The following is a 15,604-nucleotide window of genomic DNA, read 5'->3' on the forward strand; positions in this document are numbered from 1 at the left end:
AAGATCTAAGTAGAGAATAACTAAAATGTTACTTTAGATATCCAAGGAGACTTGCTAAGACTTTTTTCCTTTTCTTTTTTCTTCTTTTTTTTAATCACAGGGTTTGGGGGACAGCTGCTGGAGACTGAACCCAGGTTCTCAGGCGTACTAAGGTCACACTGCACCACTGGGTGACACTCTTGGTTCAAATCAGAGAAGACATTTTTTTTTTTGGGGGGGGGGTGTTTTCTCCGGTAACAGGAACCGAACTCACGACCTTGCGCTTGCCAGGCAGGCGCTCTGCCGCTGAGCTAAATCCCCAGCCCAAAGAAGACATTTTTATTGAGGACTTGATATCAAGGAGTCAAACATATGACTAGTTATCTGGGAACACAACATTCTTCACTGCCTTAGTTACTTTCTGCTTGCTGGAACAAAATACCTAACATATGCAATTTAAAGGTGGAAAGGTTTACTTTACTTCATGGTTTTAGTTATGGTTAGCAGGCTCAAAGATGCAAACAGGATGCCAAAGGGGCATGGTACAGGAAAAGGTGCTCATCCCACATGGCCAGGAAGTACAGAGAGAAGAGAGAAGATGGAGACAAGAATATGCACACCTGAAAGGAACACCAAGATGGTGGGGTGGTAAGCAGCAGAGAAAGAGCCTCTCTGAGTCACCCTCCAGATGCTGGAATACAGCAACCTGAGGAACACAAGAAGGAGAGAAGTAGATCCCCTGTATCTGGGAAGGATCTGAAGCATAAATTAAAGCCCATGAAAAGAGTGAAGAGAAAAACTTCAAAGAAGAAGAAGCAGGTAGTCAGTAGTGCCTTTTCCTGGAGACAGGACTCATTGCATGAGAGCAGTGATTCAAACCTGTGGACCACAGTGACTGCTGGTGACCCCAGAGGCCTCCACAGAGAGATGTAGCAGTGGAGGGGACCAGCAGATATGAAGGACTGCATTAGCTGGCAGTGGGTGCTAAGGCTTCAGTCATCCCTTGCAAGAAAGAGATGGGCCAGGAGACATTTTGGAGAGGGGTAGACTCAGCTCAGAATGCGGAGCAGCTGCTGGCTCCATCCAGTGGCTCCCAGTTGGGCTCAGGCCCATGGAAGATGCACTGACAGCTGGAAACCAAATGAGTCTCATCTCAGCCAGAAGGTACAGGCTCAGTGAGATTATCCACTACTGCTGGCTGGCTGGAATAAATCAACACAGATCGGAACTCCGTCTCCACATGTCTTCTACCAGTAACAGCAGAGACATACTTGGTAGTGGATTTTTTTTCCCCTCTCTTATTTTTTCTTGTGGTGGTTTTGTTTTTGTTTTTTTTTTTCTCTTTCATTCTTTGATTTTGCTTTTATATGCATGTGAACATGGTTTCTAGCCTCTTTATGGTTGTGGTTCGGGTTCTGTTCTTTTTATCTCTTTCTTCTCTCTTTCCCTTCTGCACCAGTTTGTCAAAGTTAGCGTGATCACCCTTTGTCCTCTAGCCTTACTTCTATTCTCTTCTTCTTCTTCCACTTCTCTATTTTCTCCCTAACACATTTTAAATTTTAACAAACCCTGAGGGCAAAATTGATGTATTAAGGACTTGTATACTGCATATATTTTCTCATTTCTTTTAGATTTTGTTATATAACCACAAATTTAGTTCATATAGTTAAAGGTGGCAAATTCTTAGCTCAGTTTGTCGTTTTCTAGGCTGTGTTTAATGCTACTGTCACTGGTGATGGTACACTATAATGAAAAGTGATATAATTCTTCTCAACAGCTGTTCTTCTTGGTTTTCCAAGACAGAATGACTAAAGGTCACTGAAAATACTGTGGCACAGCCAAAGAACCAAGGGCTGGGCCAAACAGGCAGCAACTTAGCATCCCCAACAAACTGACGAAGTAGGATCTTGTAACAGACTCAAAACCCCAAAACCAGCTATACCTGGAAGATACCTCAAAGAAGTAGTCATTTCATAAAGGTTCTAAATACTAAAAATAAAGTAATCCACCACAGGCAATTTACAAGCATCACTCCAGGAATTAAACTTCAAAAAATAAAATAAAATGAGAAGACACTTAAACAAGATGCAACCCTACAACATCCAGCTCACCAAGGGCAAATCCAGAGGGCAACGAGGTGGGACAATCCAAAAGCCACCCACTGGGCCTCTATAAAGTGGTAAAACAAAGCAATTGAATGAGGCTCTAGAAAAAATCAAAATGGAAATAATTTCTCAGACAAATGCTGGGAAGTTACCAAAAATGAAAACCATGTTTAGTGACACTAGAGCAGACACAGACAAAAGAATAACAGAGCTTAAGAAAATTGTGGAAGTCATGAATGCTCAGAAAAGGAAAAAAATGAAATCCATAAGACAGATTCAAGCAGATATCCAGGAGAATAAAAATTCCATTGAAAGTATATGCAGCAAATTAAGCCAATGTGAGAACAGGATTCAGATATAGAAGACAGGCTTGCAGTTAGCAATTATGAAAAGATAGATTTCTTAAACACAGCAAGGGACCATGAGAAATCAATACAGCAACTGCTGGAAGAGGCAAAGAAAAGTAACTTGAGATTGATTGGAGTCAATGAAAAAGGAGACAGCACAAATGATATTTTTTTTAAAAAAACTGTTTGCAGATAGCATGGCAGAAAAATTCCCTGTGAGAGAAAAAGAATCAAGAAGATAATACAGCATGACCAAGTGGGATTGATTCCAGGAATGCAAGGATGGTTCAACATATGCAAACCAATAAATACACCATATCAACAGAACCAAAGACAAAAATCACATGATCATTTCAATAGATGCAGAAAAAGCTTTTGACAAAGTCCAGCACCCATTCATAATAAAAAAAACCCTACACAAAATTAGAATAGATGGTCTTTATCTGAAGCTGATAACAGCCATCTATGACAAACCAACAGCTAATATCATACTAAAGGGACAAAAACTGAAAGCTTTCTCTCTAAAATCAGGCACAAGACAAGGATTTCCACTGTCTCCACTTTTATTCAACATATTCCTGGAAACTTTAGTCAGAGAAACTAGACAAGAGAAAGAAATAAAAGGAGTAACAATAGGAAACAAAGAAGTTAAAATACAATAATTTGCAGATTACATGACGCTCTATATAAAAGAACCCAAAACCTCCACTAAAAAACTGCTAGATTTAACAAGCAAATTCAGTAGCATAGCTGTACACAAAGTCAACACTCACACATCAATAGCCTTCCTGTACAGGAATAACAAACTCACTGAGAGAGAAATTAGGGAAACAACAGCTTCCACAATAGCATCCAAAAAAATGAAATACCTAGGAGTCAATCTAATGAAGGATGTAAAATACCACTACACTGAAAACTACAGTACTCTGAAAAAGGAGATAGAAGCCAATATCAGAAAATGGAAAGCTATCCCCTGCTCTTGGGCAGGAAGACCCAATATAGTCAAAACAGCCGTACTTCCAAAACTGTTATACAGATTTAGTGCAATTCTGATCAAAATTCTAACAGCTTATCTCACTGAAATAGAGCAAACAATTCTAAAATGCATTGAGAACCAGAAGAGACATAGAATAGCGAAGGCACTTCTGGCCAACAAAGGTAAGACGGGGGCACCACAATCACTGACTTGAAAATATACTACAAAGCTAATGTAATAAAAACAGCTTGGTACTGGCCAAAAATAGACCCAAAAAAATCAATGGAACAGATTAGAAGATAGAGAAACAACTTGAGACCTACTCAGCCACTTTATCTTTGACAAAGGTACCAAACACATTTACTGGAAGAAAGATTGCCTCTTTAATAAATGGTGCTGGAAAAACTGGCTCTGCACATGCCAAAGATTAACATTGGACCCGTATCTTTTGCCATGCACTAAACTAAATTCAAAATGGATCAAAGATCTAAATATTAAGACAGAAATATTAAATCTGCTGTAAGATAGTATAGGTAAAACTCTTGAAAACACTGCTGTAGGCAAAGACTTTATGAATAAAACCCGAATCACACAAGAATTATCACAGAGAATAAATAAGAAATACAAATGGCAAATAAATACATAAAAAAATGTTCAACATCACTGGTCATTTGAGAGATGTAAATTAAAACAACACTGAGACGTCACTTCACCCAAAAAGAATGGCTATTATCAAGAAATCAGTAACAAATGCTGGAGGGGCTGTGCAGAAAAAGGAACCCTTTGCTGCTGTTCGTGCAAGTGTAGACTGGTACAACAACTATGGAAATCAGTGTGGAGATTCCCCTAAAAACTATGATTGGAGGTCCCATTTGACCCAGCTATTCCCCTTCTGGCTATCTTCCCAGAAGAATTCAAAACATTGTAACACAAGAATATATTTGCACCTATGTTTCTAACAACACAACTTATAATAAATAGATCTTGAAACAACCTAAATGCCCATTAACCAAGGAATGGATAAAAAAGATGTGCTCTTGGGGCCGTGGATATAGCTGAATGGCACAAAACCTGCCTGGCAGCGCAAGGTCCTGAGTTCAAGTCCCAGTACCAAAAAAAAAAAAAACCTGCTAACAAAAAAGATGTGGTCTTTTTCTACAATGGAATACTACTCAGCCATAAAGAAGGATAAACTTTTATAGGTAAATGGATACAACCTGACACCATACTTATAAGTGAAATAAACCAGACGCACATGTGTAAACATCATACTGTCTCCCTAGTATGAGAAGCTGAAAGAGTAAATAAGATCCAAAACGTTCAATGGGAAGAAATTTCAAAAGGAAGAGAAACTGAGATGGGGGAATGGAGAAAAGAAGAAAAGGAAAAGCAATATATGTATCTTTATATATATAAAAGACAGTTAAGATAGTTATACTACTAATTTCTCTTAGTGTATTGAAAAGAAAAGTTTGTGCTAATATTATTTGGACAATTAAATGTCATTATTTTTTACTCTGCATAACTAAAGATAACAATACACAATGTATTAAACATTGTTATCCTATTATCTTGTTTTGAAATTTGGGGGTTTTCTTTCTCTTTAAAATAAAAAAAATTTTAAAAAGACTATGTACACCCTCCTAGGTCAAGCCTGCAGTTACCTACATCCAATCAGGTCCCACCTCCTAAGGTCACACTCAGCTGTTCAACAAGGGAAGAATCCACTAGTAAGTACAGTGTTCCTATGATCCAATCACCTTCCACACAAAAGAATTTTGGGAGATATTTTAGATGTAAACCATAACACAACCTAAGAGGTATAAAAAAGATAAAATCATCTTGACTCAACTTTTCAAATTTTTCCAAAAAACTGAAGGAAAGATTCTAAAACTCACCCTATATATCCTTGATCCGAAAATCAAAAACACTACCTAAAAAAACGAAACTACAGACGAATATACTTTATGAACACTCAGGCACCATCTTCAACAAATACTGGAAAACCCAATACAGTAGGACATTCAAAAGACTGTACCAAGTAAAATTTATTTCTGCCATGTCAGAATTGTTCAACATGTATAGATTTACACAATGTAATACATTACCTTTACAATGTAAGCCTTTAACATATGAACCTTTGGACTGGGAGTTGGGGATGGGGCAGATAACCAAAGCAGCATAAAATGAAAATTATTCTGTCTTCAAAAGGAAGGAAATTCTGAAATATGCTCTAAGATGAATACGAAAGACAGTATGCTAAGTGAAACAAGCTAGTTATAAACGTAAGACAAACATGGTATGATTTTGCTTATATGAGATAGAATAATCAAAATCACAGAAACAGAAAAAATGGTAGTTGTCAGGGACTAGAAGCAGGGGAGAATGGAGAGTTAGTGTTTAATGGATATCAAGTTTCAGTTTTACAAGATGAGAAGAGTTATGAAGATGGTTATCCAAAATTATGAAGGGATTTAATATCACTGACCTGACTACTTAAAAATGGTTAAGATGCCAAATTTCATTATGTGTATTTTACCACAATAAGAATAAAAGTGAGGCAGGGAAAAATATCTTGATTTAAGAAAAAATTTACCACATTTGTGATGAAGAAAGAAGGCTGAAGTTTAGTGAGCCAACAAGGGACTAGCTCTAGATGAAATCTGAGAAACAGGCAAGGACTAGATCATGCAAGGCTTTACCAGTTATGAGTAAAGAGCCTGGATTATTTGAAACTGATGGTACTTCTACGAACTTATTTTCTACCAGATGTGATGGTCTGATCTGAGAGTCCATTGAAAGTAAGCACTATGCTCTAAAGCTGTACTCTCAGTACAGTAGGTACTAACTACACGTGCTTCCTAAGCATATGAAATATGCCACAAAGGTAAAACAGACACTAAGCACTAGGGCTTAATACAAAAATGAAACATAGACTATCTTGCTAATAATTTATATCCTGATTCTTTTAAATGTTAATGTATTAATATTAAATATATTGTTAGTGTTTAATTATTTCATATAATACTGATATATGTTAATAATAAATTATTAAAATTAATAATTAAATCAAGGTCTCTTTCTAAATGTGGCTAACTAGAAAATTTTAAATTGTATGTAACCTGTCTCACATTTCTATCGAACAGCATTACACTAAGAAAGGTTCCTTAGCAGCAGGGATCTTTCTTTGGTTCACTCATGTATCCACAATGCTTGGAACCATGCTTGGCACACACTCAGCACTCAATAAATAATAAATGAATGGAGACAGACCTTTGATGCAAAAAGAAAGGAGATACCCTCTTCTGGTGTCCCCAATCTTCCTAAACTAGTGTTTCACAGCCAAGGTCTGAGAGTGGGAGATAGGAGTGTTGTATATAGCCACACACTGAAACCCTGCAGAAGGTGTGCAAGGTGACAGTACTGTCATATGTGCCTGGGACTTCTCTTCTTCTTCCATCCCCTAACTATAAAGATTAAAAAGCTGGAGGTGTTTCAAAAGCTGTATCAGTTTCTATAACTGTATCATATTTAATTACTTCAGTAATAATCTTTTTGGTTCTCCAGACTTCAGTGGTTATCCTCTAAAGAATATATTTCAAACCAATACATAAGTCCCTAATCCTCCATTAATTCTGCTTTGTTATCTCTTTTCTTGTATCCTATATCCAGAATTGTACTACAGAAAGTTCAGAATTAGAGACCTACTGTACTCCAGGGTCTCAAGATCTGTCTGGTTTCAATGCTATAAAGTCACTGGACAAAACCACAGCAAGGCTAACAAAAGATTTACCAGAGCTCTTACTGTCTAGCTTTGCTACATGATTTGAAATGTTCATTTCAACTTCATGATGCTATAATATGTTAATACAAGTTTGAGAAGCAAAGACCAAGTAGCATTAAAATTACTTTGTGTAAAAAATGTAGTAAACCATCCATACAAAGACTACAAGTACAGTAGTAGCTCAAATGAACTGAAAAATAAAAATATAATCAGTATAAAATGATATTCAGAGATGAATAAGGCCCCTTTTTCTTCCTTCTATTAAGATGAAAAGAAATTGTGGAAAGTGATGGATCAAATTTCAGCCCTACAGCACCAAAATACAGATAAATCTTAGCAAATGTGGAGGAATAAATTCATGTCGTTTTTTAAAAATACAAGTGTAATCTAATGAACTGTGCATAGGAACAGTATTTCTGCCACTCCACAAGACTGTGTGTCACTAATGGAGAAGGAGCATTGAAAAAGATGGGAACATATTTATTTAGTGTATACTAAATAGTAGGCCCTGATCTAGATGTTTAAATCAAATTTACTTCATGTCTTTCAGGCACATGCTGATCATTTTATTAGCAAAAATAAAGAAGCTAATGATAACTTTCTTAAATAAATGGCAGTTTTGTTTTCAAATCCTCTGTTTTAACAAATTTTATTTACATCTAAACATAACCAATTACCAAAAGTAGCAATTTCTTCCCATTACGATACACAATGAAAGTAGTACCTTTCTCATTTCTTTAAGAATATCATTCATTTTAAAAGGCTCAGAGCTATTTCAAAATAGCCAGGTTCATACTGAAAACACCTGGAGGGACAGGGATAGGAGAGAGGATTTGCTTCAGGAGGAAGGACGTAACCGAAGACCAGTTAGAAGACAGAAATGTTTCAGATCCATTCTTAAAACCACAGCTAACAATTCTTTTAATATCTGAAAAATTTTATCAACACAGTACTTCATTTATGGATTTAATTAGGTTATCTTCAATATGTCACAGATTTAATTTCATTTCTGGTACAATACAAATGGAGGATGTCATTTTAAAATCATTTGAATCACATTTTATAGTCTGTTTAAAAAAATAAAATGGAGAGTGGTAGACAGATTATAAACCATGAATGAAATACTCAGCAAGCAGGGATGAAAATAAGACTTTCATAGTGGAGCTGATACATTAAAAGACGGAAATCTACATATGGTTTCAATACTGGTATGAATTCACTGGCAAATTTAAAAAGAATTTCATTGTACAAAAACAAAAAGATGGTTTTGATAGGCTTTAGTCCTCTGGTTACTTTTGTTTCTACAGTCATATGATTAGTGTAATAATATGATACATTTAATATGGCACTGTATATATGGTTTTGATAAAACTGCACCCACCAACTTGTCTCAAGGGCACATGCACGAATGGTTTTAAAATATACAGAGTGCCTTAATGTTTTTATGTCAATGAAAACACATGCAAGTGAACTTTTTGTAAGTTCATACAGAATTTAAAATTTTAATTTTCTAAAAATGAGTCTTTGAGAAGGGAAAGGAGAAATGTTGTATGTATATATATACAGGGTAGTTAACATAGTTGTTCTACTGTCTTCTATTTATTTGCTGAAAGAAACTGTTAATGAGTCCTTGACTGATCAATATTGCATGTCTCTACTGTTTTCATGAGAAACCACTTTGAAGATATCAATATGTAATACAACAAGCATTGTTAATTTCCTACCACTTTGTTTGTAACTCTGTATTGTCTGTACTATTCTTTTGCTATTTTGTAAAAGGTTGTCTGTCTGTTAATGTTTTCCTCCTTTTATTTTTATTTATTTATTTATTTTTTTTTTGGTTTTTCTCCGGTACCGGGAACCGAACTCACGACCTTGCGCTTGCCAGGCAGGCGCTTTTGCCACTGAGCTAAATCCCCAGCCCCTCCTTTTATTTTTAAAATAAAAAAATAAAAAATAAAAATGAGTCTTTGAAAACCTTACACTTCACCTTTCTGACATAATTATTTATGCATATAAAACAACATATTAATTCTATATTTAGTATATATTAGATAACAAGAATACAAAAAATTAGACATAGTTCCCCTTTTCAAACAAATGGACATCTTATAAAATTTTAAGTCTCACTCTTGGTGACATTCCATAAGGAATCTTCATAGACTTTTAATCTTTATAGGCTTTTAACATGTAGGCCAAAACTCATCATTTTTAAGACATCACCCCATACTTTTCATGTCAGGATTTATCTATCCAGTGATAACACCTTTACAATTACTGAGTTCTTATCATCAGCTACTCTACCTATATCACTTAGTTTGATACCTAAACATACTTGTAGAAGGTAAACACTAACAAGATTTTACTGAAAGCTTGATATACTGCCCCTGTCTCATGATCATCAGAATTTTGTGGGATGGAAAGGGAAAAACTCATTATAATACTAAGTATATCCTACAATACCAAGATTAGCTACAAGAGCACTCCAGGCCAGCAGTTCTTAAAGCAAATTATGTCTCAGCTCCAGTACTCTGTAAATAAAATCCAACCCATCTAATAAACCCTCAAGACCTTAAATGGCACAGTTCCTGCCAACTTCAACCAGTTTACCTCATCATTCTTTCCACTCAGGTAAAGTTTCACAGAAATGCTGACTTTTGGGTCGGCTCCTGAAGAACAAAGTTTATCAAGTAGCCAGAGAGAGAAGGAAATATCATTGCATGCAAAGGCAACAGGCATAAAAATATATGCAGTCCAGTGTAAGTGCATGGTTCTTTATGTTCAAAAGTAGTATACACAGATAACAGTGTAAAATGGGAAGTTAGATTACAGCCAATCTGTGTTATATAGCTATAAATTTTTATGTGGAAAAAAGACTTGATCATCTCTGAACCTTTAGAAAGAAAATTCTAACAGTAAACTCAAGCCAGAACCTAGATGTAGAAAAACTAGTGTGGAGAAGATAATAATTTGTAATTGCAGGAGTCTGTACTAATAGCTAGCAAGTATATAAGCTTGCTTAAAATTTCAAGAGAATTAATAATAAAATCGTAAGCAAGATTAGAAAAAAATTAGAAGCAGGAAGGCACCAAAAGCAAAATTCATCTCTCTTTCAAAGGTGAGGCAGACTCAGTGCTATACCTATTTAATCTTTTTCCACAACTGAATTACCTAACCTTTAAAAGAAAAATCATAGATTAAGTAGCAGCCTCACAGCTCCCCCCAAAAAAGTTATTAAAATGAACATGCCCTCTGACACAGTAATTTCACTTCTCAGAATGTATCTGATGACTCTTGTAATAGAAATATACCAAGACACATGTACAAAAGTTTCTGCAACTTTAACAACAAAAAACTGAAAAGCTATACTCATTTTATCCAGGAAACCTTAAAAACAGTGAATTATAAACACATAAAACCTATACATACTGGTGAAAAGGTGTCTGGCATATCAGAAGTTTAGGACAAGGCAAGGTATAAAACACCACATATAGTATGAATTCCTTGTATAAAACAAGACATACACACATATGAATTGAAAGAACTCACAACTTACATGACCTCAGGGAAGTAAAATTGAAGTGTAGGGATAGAAATATATATTAACTTTCTCTTTTATACTCTGTTTGTACTATCTGAATTTTTTATGATGTACTCATGTTAATTGTTTCCTTGAATTATACAATGAAAAAGTGAGACAAGGGGAATCTACACACAGATTAAAAGTACAAATAGTCATGCAAGATAATTTTAAAAGAGCTCCTTCAAATTATTAAAATTTAAGATTTGCCATGGGAGGACCTAAATTTCCATTTTCTGAAAAATTTACCTATGTACATTTCTTGATTTGCTGCAGTTAACTAGGACTTTCTGGCAATGATCCATTATTTTAGCAAACATGATAAAATTCTTAAATCATTAGTCATTTAAAACTAAATTACCATTTTAAAAGTTTTTGCCATAAAGTAATACAGTAGCACTTTGTATAAAACTTCATAGGATACAGAATGCTGACACGGGGCTGGGGATATAGCTCAGTGGCATAAGCAAGTGCCTGGCAAGCACAAGGTTGTCAGTTCAATGCCCGGTACTGCCAGAAAAAAAAAAACAAAAACAAAAAACAGAATGCTGGCACTTACCTGCTTTGTCCCTCTTAAGAAAACACTAATGTAGGTAAGACAAGTAACATAATATGAGATCTTTATTAGGATTAGGAATCTGAAGTTCAGTTGATAGGGTTAACATAATGTACCCAGAGTCACACAACTAACAGGTAACAACCCAGGCAATGAAACAGTCTTCTGGCTCCATATCCAGGGCTCCCTTCCACTAAACCACAGCACTGCAAATAACCACCCTTAACAGTATGCGATGATGGGTCGGGCTTCTGACAGGGAGAACAGGCTCACTGCAGATGTGGCATGACAGGCAGTCTGCCCAGGCAGGAATGTACAATATAAAAATAAAGTGTATGAAGGTGGGCCTGACTGACGAAAGAGAAATAGAACTGGGAAAAATGCCAAGAAGCAACCAGTAAGGGAAGACAAAGAAATACCTTTGTAAGCTTAATTTACTTAGTTAAGGCAAAAGGGATGGCATATTTGGGGGACTGTATTGTAATGTGGAAAAATCACAATGTGTTTAATCCAATCAAAAATTTAGAAAAGATGTAATGAAGCATGATGTGTATGAGGTATTCAATCAGAGACTAAGACATGGTACATGATTGCTATGAAAACTTCTAATAGTCTAATCCTACAATGGAGAGCCATTGGGTTTCTATTAATTTTTCACCTGTGGCTTGGAACTTTAAAAAACAAGTGTGCAGAACACTCAGAAGTCAATCTCACTCAGTGGGAGACACCAGATAGGGACCAAAAAGAATCCTATGCTACATAAAAAGGACTCATTCTCCTAGAACTGTAGTATACCTCAAGGTGGAAAAACAGTTATAAGAGAAGGGGCCAGAGACACCACAAATAAAATCAGGGTTAAGCCACTCTCATCAAAAGGGATCCATGGGTCTTCAAACCCCATGAGCAGGTACTTTCTAGGACAATTCTTACAGAAAATCTTCACTGATGATATAGAGGCCTCTTAAGAAGCCTCAACCTTAACTGCCCCTTAGTGTGACAGAATAAAGAGCCAGGGGCTCATCAGCTCTCAGGCACAAAATCAACAGCACAATGACTTTGATATATCAGATTCTCTTACAAAGTTTAACATTCATTTCAGAAGTTATTTTAGAATGGGTGTTTAAATTACTTTTTGTTCCTGAAGCATTTACGTTTTCTTGGCTAGCTTTAGTAAATATACATAGACAAGATATTTTTGCCAGTCTTGTACCCATTCAACCTTCTTCTGCTGATACATTCTGTTATCCTTTTAGGAAATTGCTACTTTACCATCCTAGATGATATATTTCTAGTAGTCAACTTCATCCTGGTTCTAGTAATCCGATGGCCACAATGATGAACTCGGAAAGGGCACATGGCCCATTCTAAAGCAATGAAGACATAAAACTATCACTCTTTTTTTTTTTTTTTCAGGATTTCAACAAGAAAGATGTAACAGAAAACTGCTGACAGCCATATCATAACCAGGAGAGAAGTCCATGAAAGTGGAATCACTGAAGACATATCAGCAGAAGGAGAAAAACTAAAGGCATTTCTTTCATCTTGAATCAATCACCCACAAACTAATTCTGCAAAGATTTTTAGTTATATTAGCAAATAAATTCTCTGTTTCAGCTTAATCCAAAAAACTTAGGATTTTCTGTAACTTGTAACAAGAGTGGAAACTGATACCATAGATTTGAAGTTAATAAGCAAGAGTGGTGATGTTCCTGGAAAAAGAGGATAAGCATAAGCCACTAACTCCAGAAAGTCATAAGCTGCTATCTCTAGAGGTTATTCCAGATCTAGAACTGATTTTTATTTTCTCCCCTTGGCAGAAAGTAGACCATAATTTTTTTAGTATATGTCCTGCCGAAGCAAACATTAAACATATTTTTTAAAAGGAAAGCAAATACTTCAAGAAAAAGTTCTCCATTTGCCTTCATTTTCCTAGAACCACCTCCTCTAGCTTTAAAAAAAAAAAAAAAGGTTTATGTTAAATGGTATTAATAGTTCACTAAGACTTCATTTTATAGAACTCCTCAAATATTTTGGTTTCCATTCTTTTTTATGACATGCATGATATAATCAAATGCAACAATGACCAAAACCCCTTCCTGCAACATTAACGGTTTAGAGAAACTTGAGGAATATGCAACAATCTCTGAAATCCTTAAGTATGAAGGCTAATAAGTAAGCTTACAGGTAATCTTACATATCCATTCAAGCCTCATATTCCAGTTTATTTACAAATTCTCTCTTTCCATAAAAGAATACAATGTAACAGGGCTCTTTGGTATTCCAAATGAAGAAAACACCAGGAAAACTCCCTTCTACTACTCAGGGTTGTACCTCACCCCACCCAAAAGAGTAAAGATGAGATATAAAATACTCAAGATTTTAAGCAATAAAAGTTACAGGATTTTTCCAGAAAAATACAAATCTTCTGTTCAACATAAAGTACATACATTAGGAAACATAACTAGAATATTTTAACCATTATTATATATATGAGCAGAGAGGCTCTTTCATGAAATCTGGATTGCATATGTCTGGCAAAGAAAAAAAAGATTAATAATCTATCAGAAAGTCCCATAACTAGTGATTCAAAACGAAGGCTTTCACTACTTACACCATATGTAAATACACATATATACACGCTGCTTATAATCCCTTGATCTGCAAAGACAACTGATACTCTACTGTGAAAATGGTCAGTGGGTAGACATTTTAAAATCCTTTCCCACATGAAAAGATTCCTGAAAAAGATCAGAAGACAACAAAAAAGCACTCAATATATAAGGAGCTGTAAATCCAATATGAATGAGTATCTATTACACAAAGAGAAAGCATACAGCAAAGTGACTAGGAAGGTCAAACATGAGTTAGTCCAGTAATACACAGGCAAATATAAACTCCAAAAAAGCATTTTATGTAATAGAAAATATAGGAAAATGTCTATTATTAGCAATAATATAATACTAAAACAAAGAAATTTAATAATAAGAATTTGGTATGTTTTCACCAAGAAAAAAAACTGTTTGAAACACATAATTAATATCAAAACATATATATTAATGCTACATGCTTTAGCATATCTTAAAGCAATATATTTTAAGTGTCACAAATCAAATGTTTATTATAAAGGCTATTATGTGTAAGGCATTAATAATTCTAAGAACAGTAAGATAAAATATTCCTATTGCTTCATTATATTAAAACTCATTGCACCTAAAAATGTAAATTCTATCTTATAGACTGTATATATCATTTATTAATAGCAATTATTGAACATTTCAATGGTGAATGCTAGTATTCTGTCCTTGGTTCCATAATCCTCTGTATTATTCTACCCAAACACATCTGACAGATAAGGTTCACAATCCAAAGGCAACCTGATCTGTCTAAGATAATAGGATGATGATGATGGCAACAATAGCGAATACAGAGCTTTTTATCTGCCAAGTATTGTTCTGACACTTAATATATACGTAATCTTCAGAAAAACTCATTACAGGGTAGTTTTCTTATCTCATTTAATGCAGATGAAGAAATTCAGTCACAAAAAAGTTTTTAACCTTGCCCAAGCTCACACAATATGAAACAGAGGCACAATTCAAAACTAGGCCTTCTGGCTCTAGATTCTGTACTCTTAACAACTATAGCTCAATTCTAGAAATTAGCTATAATTTCAGCCCTTTATTTCCCTATAATCTACTTTCCACTCTGATTTCATTTCTCATCTGGAAAATGAATCAATAATAGTTCTTACCTCATAGAGTTATTAAATCCTCATATAAAGGTTAAATACAATAATATACACATAGTAATACACTTAGAAAAGTACCTGGCTACAACAAGTATTATATGAGTACTGTTTTTACAATACCTACCAAATGTTTGACATGGGCTGAAACAAATACCAATGTCTTAAAACTATCACTGAGAATATACCAAGCAGAATGGTCTTAAGGTGTCCTTTATATTTCTGAAAATGTGGAAACCTGAATTACCAATCATCTCCACTATAAAATAACAAGCCTATCCCAGACTTAAGGAAAAAAAAAATGTGTGTGTGTGTGTGTGTGTGTGTATATATATATATATATCTTAAAAGTTACTATTCTGAGTCTGAAATTTCCTCTTCCTTATTCTCTGTTCTCCCAGGCCCATCCAATACTGTATTACAGAAATACATCTCATGCTGGTAAAAATAGATTCTAACAAGTGCTCTAACAAACTGATGTTATTATGTAAGTTTTAAAACACAAAACTTGATATTTTAATGTAATTTTCCT

General features: G+C 34.9%; 1 protein-coding gene across 3 annotated transcripts in view; it reads right to left on the reverse strand.

Annotated features, from left to right (window-relative positions):
• Stk3 (serine/threonine kinase 3) overlaps positions 1–15,604 on the reverse strand; it is a 282,703-nt gene that overhangs the window by 210,958 nt on the left and 56,141 nt on the right. The window contains exon 2 of one of the 3 annotated variants that reach the window (XM_013512823.1): positions 13,939–14,065. The exons of the other annotated variants lie outside the window; for them this stretch is intronic. Within the exon in view, the coding sequence (XP_013368277.1) occupies positions 13,939–14,055 (117 nt within the window). The 5' untranslated portion in view covers positions 14,056–14,065. The remainder of the gene's footprint in view (positions 1–13,938; positions 14,066–15,604) is intronic. 3 annotated transcript variants of the gene reach the window in all.

The sequence above is a fragment of the Chinchilla lanigera genome, unplaced genomic scaffold (assembly GCF_000276665.1).
Source record: "Chinchilla lanigera isolate Chin_1 unplaced genomic scaffold, ChiLan1.0 scaffold00016, whole genome shotgun sequence".
Classification (NCBI taxonomy): Eukaryota; Metazoa; Chordata; class Mammalia; order Rodentia; family Chinchillidae; genus Chinchilla; species Chinchilla lanigera.